The sequence below is a fragment of the Acartia tonsa genome, chromosome 2 (genome assembly GCF_053477335.1).
Source record: "Acartia tonsa isolate MP-2025a chromosome 2, ASM5347733v1, whole genome shotgun sequence".
Taxonomy (NCBI): Eukaryota; Metazoa; Arthropoda; class Copepoda; order Calanoida; family Acartiidae; genus Acartia; species Acartia tonsa.
This window is the reverse complement of record NC_137261.1, coordinates 45,056,768-45,065,466: the sequence shown is the minus strand read 5'-3', so window position 1 is coordinate 45,065,466 and position 8,699 is coordinate 45,056,768. Positions and strand designations below refer to the sequence as shown.

Sequence of the window (8,699 nt, the reverse complement as noted above, 5' to 3'; positions counted from 1 at the left end):
TTGCGTGTAAAAATTATTGAGTCGTGACACGACCTTTTTTTGGCCTAAAAGTCGTGTAATTTCCAAAAATGTCGTGTATTTCTCAAATTTTGAAATTTGTCCCAAGAAAATTCTCTTTGAACCCAAATCTGAAAAATGAAGTGGACATTTTTTATTGTTTGGTGTTACATTTCACCATAGGGGGTATTTTAAACGTCATCCAGCAATTCCCTAAATTTATCTCTTTTGTGACTTATTAAATGGAACACATAGATTAAAATATTTAAAAAATTCCTTCTATGAAATCACAGCAGATTTTTGGGCAAGAATCGATATTATAGCTTAATCTGAATGTTACTTATTTTGACTTAAAAATCGGAATGCAAGTAAAAATTTCCCCCTTTACCCCCTCCCCTTTTTTACTTTACCCCTTCCCCCTTTTTTCTACCCCTCCCTTCCCCTTTTAAAAAGTCGTGTAAAGTCGTGTATTTTTGCTATGAAAGTAGGGTAAAAAATTTTTTTGACTTGAGATCCCTGGTTGTCGGCAGGTTCATATATATTCTCAAAATTTCTCCAGGGTTCAATTTCTAAATTATACAAAAGTATAATTATTAATGATTATCATCTTCAATTTATCTGAAAGAAATTATTTACACACCTACGATTTTAATTTTTGTTACCTTTAAAGTTTAAGAACGTTGGTTTGACCAACTATGTTATATTTCTAATATTTTTATCTATTTGTACGTATAAGAATTGCATAATTTACGCATTTAGTATGTTAGATTTGTTTTGTATAAAGTTTAATGATTAAAAATAATAATATTAGATTAAGTTTTAGAAATTATAAACTAAATGGTTATATGTATTATAGTGGCTACTAAAATATATTTGTTTTATTAATTTCATTTCACTTGGATCTTTACAAAATTTACATGTATATATATATATGCGCGCCAAAAAAAATTATATTTTGCTGCATTGCTCGTTGCGAATTGCTAGCTATACATCGAAAAATTCGTTTCTTCATTATTCTATAACTTTGTCATTTGGAGGGAAGACAGATGGGATCGGCAGGTTAATTAAGGTTGCTAACATGTAACTTATCAAAATTGGTCAGTTCGATTATCCAGTAGTGGATGGGAGGTATCGTTATTTTATCCCGCTGCGATTATCGTTTTATTAGAGAACATGACAATTCTCGTGTAACATTAAAGTAATAGTATATTCATTGTCATGTTTATTTATTTCAGAATTTGTTTGTATATCTGTGATAATGACGACCCAGCACAGCCCGGGAGATCAGACCAGTGGGGAAGAGGAAGACACTAGGTAGGAAAATCTTTGTCTAGCAAAGGTTTAATTCCAAAAAAAAATTTGGTTAGAAAGGAATAAGACAAAGGCTGATAAATTGATGTATAATATGATGATACACAAATTACCTACCCTTTGTTTATATTAAAATTAGTGGTTGAAAAGTATGGACACGCAACTTAATATACAATCAATATAAGTCCAATAAAAGTCCCCAGCTACACAAACAAATAAAATAACATTATTATAAAACATTGAGGATACTACTGTATTGATCAGACCAATGTCCTCCTTGCATGTAAAACGTAAGGTTTAAATGTAAATTTTAATCTTTTAATTTTTGCATTGAAACTTTAAAAGTTTATTACCTATAGTTATTTAAAATATATTCGGATATCTAAATTTATCAATGAATACTACTTTCTGTTTTAGTTATCGAGAACGTAGACGCGAGGCGCATACAGCCGCCGAACAAAAACGTCGTGACGCCATCAAAAAAGGATATGATACACTACAAGCTCTAGTCCCAACCTGTCAACAGTCAGATGCCAGCAGTCACAAGGTCAGTTCATCTGGAGATGATTACTGATATAATCAGAGAGGGAGGGGACAATGGGCTGTTAATTTCACTAGTCCCCGAAGCTTTATGATAACGTTTTCTTATTCGTTGGCTCAACAACTTTGGTGAATGTAGGGTAGTGCGGGGTTATTCCGGTCAATTTTTTGCTTCAACTTAAAAAAAAAACATACTTCCCAAAAACTTTTACCGGTTTTTAAGAGTGCAAATGAAAGATATGGCACTAACGAAGAAGCCTGTCTTGGTCCCGTTAAGATCTTGCAACTAGAAGTCGGTCAAAAATCGGTTTTAAGGGCGGCGGTTGGCCTATACCGGAATAACCCCACCGGTGGGGCTATTTCGGTCAGTTGACTTTGGGGGGGGTGAAACACCCCCTTAAAATATTTTTTTTTTAACATTTTAAACTATGAGTAGAAAGCTGAGGTCATTAGCTTTCTAACGGTACTAGTCGCATGCAGATCAGAAAATTTTTTGACCACATTTTGCCCATTTAAAAAAAGTCGGTAAAATCGCAAAAAAAACATCGATTTTTTTCATGCAAACTTTTTAAAAAAAAATCATACTTCTTATTATATGATTAGGTGTTTTTAAGCTTTATACATAAATTAGAGGCAATTTCTGATTCGCAGGTCTTAAAATTTCTTGAAAAAAATGATTTTTCCCCAAAAAATTTTTAAGTTTAAAATTCCTGCCAGTTTTGACAGCAGTTTTTGATACATTTTTTCTTGTCTCAAATTGGCTAGGATTAACCTACAAGGGTGGTTAAGGTGTCTAAAGATGCAAAATTACATGCCTGACAATTAACTCGAAATGATATGGGGTCTAACTCTAATATTTCAACACATTTTATGCAACAGGAATTTTGAAAATGCAAAATTTTGAATATGTACTCTAAATCTTGGAGATAGAACCCATATCCTGGGGCGTTTTTGTTAGGACATGCAAAGAGCTTTCTATAGACACCTTAAACACCTTTCTAGCTTAATCCTAGCCGATTTGACATAAAAAATCCAAACCGCGCAAAAATTGCAACCACCCTCTTATACGAAAAAGATGCAAGGGTTTCATATGGAATTTTAAATCTTCTAGCGGTCTTTCTAATAGACATACCCCTTCTTACATGAGCCAATGCAGCTGATACATCTTCAGGCAAATATTTAAGGCGTTCCTTTGGGTGATATACTCTTCCCATTACTATAAAAATGTGTCTGAAAAATTTTAAATGTCTTTACAAATTGAAAGCTTAGGCAACAAAACATGACATAATACAAGCAGTAAAATGACTAATAATGTACATCTAACAACAGGCAAGGCAATGATTAAAGCTTAGGTCATGCATTGAAGTTGTTCATGCTTCCAGATCACCTGAAAAAAAAATTAGGGTATTATAAATTTACAAATACAGTAATAAAAAAAAAAGTAAAAAAGTGACCGGAATAGACCCTTTTTTTGAGACGAAAAAAAAATTATGAAAAAATCAAGTTAGAACAACGCCTCCAATTGCAAACGATAAATGAATGCCATATCTTTCATTTTACAAAAACCCGGGGGTCAATAGGACTTACCATTTTTTCACAATTTTAGATTGAACATGGCCTATTTTGAAATTTTTTTTTTGCAAAATTTTTGCAACTTTTTGAGGGCAAAAAAATCATAGAAGGAGTGATCTGACAAAAATTTGCTGAAGAAAGAAATGAAAGTATAGGCAATAAACTACAACTTTGCTTTTCTGAAGATCTCTCGCAAACGTTTAGAACACCGTTAAAAACGGTTTTAAAAAAGTTGGTCGAGTGACCGGAATTAGACCCCCCTACCGCATTAACCCCGCACTACCCTAATGAATTTTGATAGGTTGCTTCATTAAGTTGAATGTTCAAACGTTTCAACCACTAATTTTAATCTACAGAGAAGGGGTAATTATGCGTATCATCATACAAATTGATTTATCGGCTATTATCTTATCCCTTTAAAAGGGGGGGGGGGGGGTGTTTAATTCAACCATCTCGTAATCAGTGAGCAAATGGCACTTAGAATTCGAATTTTGATCTGGAACTTTGCATGAGTAATCCTTAGTAGGTCTATTTTCCCTAAATTGAACAAAAAGTTGGAAAAGTAACAGCTAACGGCTGGCGGCTCAGCAGTTTAGCCATTTTAAAACTATTTTCAAGGTAGATCATCACGAAACCTATCTCCACATAATACTCTATGCTGCTCCAAAACGTTTTCAAATGGTTCTAGCCGCTAGTTGCTGGTACTAGAAATCTAAAAATGTTTTTTTTGTTGTATCATTTCACATGATTTAAAGCAAAAGTTGATTCCTACATAATTTATGGCAGATTTGCCCTAAAAATAGCCAAAAAACGGCTAAACGGCTAAACTGAGTTTTTCGATTTTCAGAAACAACCAGAAGGAATACAGAAAAAATAATTATATGTCCTTGTTCTCTGTACAAAAGCACATCAAACTTGTAAAAGGTGTTTTTCATTATCTCTAAAAATGCGGCCTCTATGATAAGTGTATGGTGTCAAAAAATGCCTTGTGTGAAAAATGTTGATCAAGAAAAAATAAAATAACTCATCTATTTTGTATAAAAAAAATATTAAAATTTCAATATTTATTTAGAAAAAGATCTAAGAAAAGTACTTGAGTTTTAAAGGTGAAATGCTTTTTGGCTCCTCACAAAAGCATTTTTAGAATATTGCAATTTGTCATTTTTTCATATTTCTTGATTGTGATGCATGTGGTTTAAAAGAATCTTCTATAATAACGTAGCTTATAGTAAAAAGAAAAAAAACCTTTTTATTTGACAAAAAAATCTCTTAAGATAAAAAAGTTATCAAGGTTTGAATTTTTAAAATAAAAATGCTTTTTAGAAACCCTACCCTATTTAAATGAAGTTATTATGATGGATTATAACACACAAGTATAATTTGTCAAAAGGGGGCGGAGATTTTGGAGATTAAATCCAGTCTTGAACCAAATATAGAGGAAATTCAGGGGGAGGGGGTAGAAATTTAGGTAACATTAACATTATTAGGTAACAAGATGAAAGATTTCTGGTCATGAGCTGGTTTTCGAGTCATGGGGTATTAAATCTTAACAATAGATTACAACAAAACGTTTGATTTATAATGTGATAATTTAATTTAAATAAATTGTATTTTTTAGATGTTAAATATTTACAATCTGTTGAATAAAAATTTTAATAATCAAAAAAAATGTTTGTTCATCTTTTTAGAATGGTAGACATTTTTTATTATAAATAAATCTACCTAAAAAGTACAAAATAATGGCTAAAAAAGTCATCACACACACTTTTTGAAATCTTTGTGCTCTAAAAAGCGCCGTTGTTTTCAGAGATATTCAAAAACACCTTTTCTAAGTTTAATGTATATTTTTATAGAGAACAAGAGCCTATAATTGTTTTTTCCATATTCCTACTGGTTGTATCAGAAAATCGGAAAACTCAGTTTTTTCTGACTCACCCTGTATACTCCAATGTTAAAGATAAATGTTTTGTTTTTAAGGTATCCAAAGCAGTAGTTTTGCAGAAATCTATAGATTATTTACAATATCTATCTCAACAGAAAAAGAAACAAGAGTCAGAACTTGCAACTCTAAGAAAGGTATGCGTTCCTATCGTTCAGTCGAAAAACATTTTAACAAAAACAAAATATATTTTCTCGTATTCATTCGTAACCGATTAATATTTGGTGGATTAGAACTGGTTCTCATCCATTCGAAAAAAGGGTTTTTTTTTTTAATGCAACCATCTCGTAATCAGTGAGCAAATGGCACTTAGAATTCGAATTTTGATCTGGAATTTTGCATGAGTAATCCTTGGTAGGTCTATTTTCCCTAAATTGAACAAAAAGTTGGAAAAGTAACGGCGAACGGCTGGCGGCTCAGCAGTTTAGCCATTTTTAAAACTATTTTCAAGGGAAATCATCACGAAACCTATCTCCACATAATACTCTATGCTGCTCCAAAACGTTTTCAAACAGTTCTAGCCGCTAGTTGCTGGTACTAGAAATCTAAAAATGTTTTTTTTGTATCATTTCACATGATTTAAAGCAAAAATATGTTTCAAAAAGTTGATTCCTACATAATTTATGGCAGATTTGCCCTAAAAATAGCCAAAAAACGGCTAAACGGCTGAGCTGCTAGCCGTTACTTTTTCAACTTTTTGTTCGATTTAGGGAAAATAGACCTTCCAAGGATTACTCATGCAAAATTTCAGATATAACTTCGAATTGTAAGTGCCATTTGCTCACCGATTACGAGATGGTTGCATTAAACCCCCCCCCCCCCTTATGTCTAGCATCGTATTAAATACAGTTTTGTACGAATATAAAATGTACAATCATAAAATTAAAACCAGATTTTTTAGCTCTTGCCTTCGACAGTTCTGGTTAAAAAAATTGGTTTTAATCTTATAATTGTACATTTCATATCCGCGGAAAGCTGTTTATAATGGGTACAATGCGAGAAATAACCAATCTTTAACTATTGGTGCGCAAATTGAGGGGGTAGGGGTTTTCAACATTTCTTTCATGCTAAATATTAAAAAATAAAATCCGTGAAAACATTAGGTACTGAAGTAACATTTGAAGTCGCAGACATAACCAATTCCAATCCTTTAGGAAGTAGTTGCCTTACAAATAATGCGTGCCAACTATGACCAGCTTGTAAAAGCCCACCAACAAGCTCCGCACATTCAGGAAGATATCGTCCCTGATGAAGTAAAATTTCAGGTAAAAAAAATGGTTAAAAATGTCTTGTCAAATGTTCTAGTTTGCGATGAAAGGTGTTAAATAATAATTAAAGTACCTAGGTAGGTAAAGATACTTTTAGGTATAAGAAATGTAACAATGAAAAAGATTGCTATAACATGATTTTGCTGAAATAATACTCTTTAGGTATTATTTTACAAGAATAAGTATATTAGGTATATAAAATAAGTATACGGACCTACTTACCTTTATATTTATAAAATTAATTTATAACTGATAGTTTTACTATTTAGGTTTTTCAGTCTTTGATGGATACACTTTTCCAATCTTTCAATACACAGGTAAAAATACTTAATTAATTTATATGAAAAAAACTTTTATTTTTTTCTCTGGAAAACTAATTTGCGTTGGCTAGTCAAGACTTAATGATATTAAACAATAATATCCGTAAAATTTTCGCAAATATATTTAAGATAAAAAGGTGGTAATAAAAAGTTTTTATATATTTAGCGTCATAACTGGTTTTACGTTTTTTTTTCATGTGTTGTAGGTGTCTATGAACAACTTTGCTGAATTATCTGGTTGTGTTTTTACCTGGATTGAAGATCAATGCAAACCTGGAGACTTACAAGAGATCCTGAATAATACTCTTAGACAGGTAATATCTTTTTTTGTCTTTCTATTAAGTACAATGGTATTTATTTTCCAACCATGTTGAATTTTTAAGTAAGAGCGGGTGGATTATTAACAATATGCCCCCCGTGAATTTATGTAATGACCAACTATGAAAGCAATTTCGTTTATTATTTTTTAATAATTATTAATTTTTTATTTAGGTTCAGAATGAGGGTAGAGAAGATGAATATCCTGACCCAGCCTATCAAAACAATGTCAGAACCATCAAGAATAGGCACCACCAATTATCATAGTAAAATGTAGAGTCGAGTGGAATCGCATATAAGCTAGTGGAAAGTACCCAAGCTACATTATTTGGATTCTAGCTATATTGTCCCCAAAATTTAGAATCATTATATTAGAACAATATCAAATCTATTATTAATATACGTATCAACCATCAAAACTATTAAGAAATTTAATTAGCCATAATATTGCAAGAATCAAAATTATAATGTATTTCAACGGTCGACGAAACTGTTTTTATAACAACTGGCTTTGGGCCACAATTTAAATAAAAGATATATGCTCAGTTTTGAATTCCTTATGAATACAAACGGACAAACTAAATCTATTGCAACATACCCTTTTTCTAATCATCCCTTGATGTTGAGCTTTACACAGCAACGTGTTTTGTTTTAGCCTCTTTGCAGCCAAGGGTATGCAAAATGAGTGAATTATTTTTAATTTTTTGTTGTTTATACCTACAAGGAAATTAATATACCTACTTTTCAATATATTTATTAACTTTTTGTTTAAGAATCAACATTTGTCATACATGTAATATGAGTAATACAACAAAGTGAGCAATCAAAAGATAAGTTATATATGTACCACTTATACTTATAAACATAGTTTTTATATTCGACCTCATTCATTGAGCTTTTATTCAAGTACAAATACGTGTTGAAATATATTCTAATGAAGTTTAAATCTAAAAGTTAACAAAAACGCACAAATGATTATATAAATTAGAATTGATTTATTTAGAATTTAAAAATAATGATATATATTAATTAACTATATATTTTATTATAATAACAATTTATTAAAGTCAAAATGTAAACAAGAGCTATTTTATATGCCTGTTAAATATTATTTCATGGTTACATTAGAAATTTACATTAACGAACTTTATTAATCATTAAAATTGTTGGAATAGGATGAAGGAAGGTGGCACAGATTGTCGGATCTTCCAAATTACCTAATATTTTTTACTCGTATAAATAAAGATTTAATGTAACCACAAGAACCTTAGCCATAAAATACAAAATAGTCGAGGAAAGTTTACTAATTTGTTTAAAAAATGCATATTTTTAATAAAAATATTACCTATAAGTTTTTAAGAAAAAATAGTTTTTATTTTAGTATAAAGAATCTTTACCTAGATAGTTTATTTTAAATTGATATATCTCTCCTTG

General features: G+C 30.9%; 1 protein-coding gene across 1 annotated transcript; it reads left to right on the top strand.

Moving 5' to 3' along the window:
• Window positions 1–1,233: 1,233 nt before the first annotated feature.
• Window positions 1,234–8,627, top strand: LOC145311963 (max-like protein X). Its single transcript, XM_080151039.1, has 7 exons — window positions 1,234–1,311; window positions 1,726–1,855; window positions 5,398–5,496; window positions 6,514–6,624; window positions 6,897–6,944; window positions 7,154–7,261; window positions 7,440–8,627. The coding sequence occupies exons 1-7, from the start codon at window positions 1,256–1,258 to the stop codon at window positions 7,530–7,532; spliced, it is 645 nt and encodes a 214-aa protein (XP_080007165.1). The 5' UTR covers window positions 1,234–1,255; the 3' UTR covers window positions 7,533–8,627.
• The last annotated feature ends 72 nt before the right edge of the window (window positions 8,628–8,699 follow it).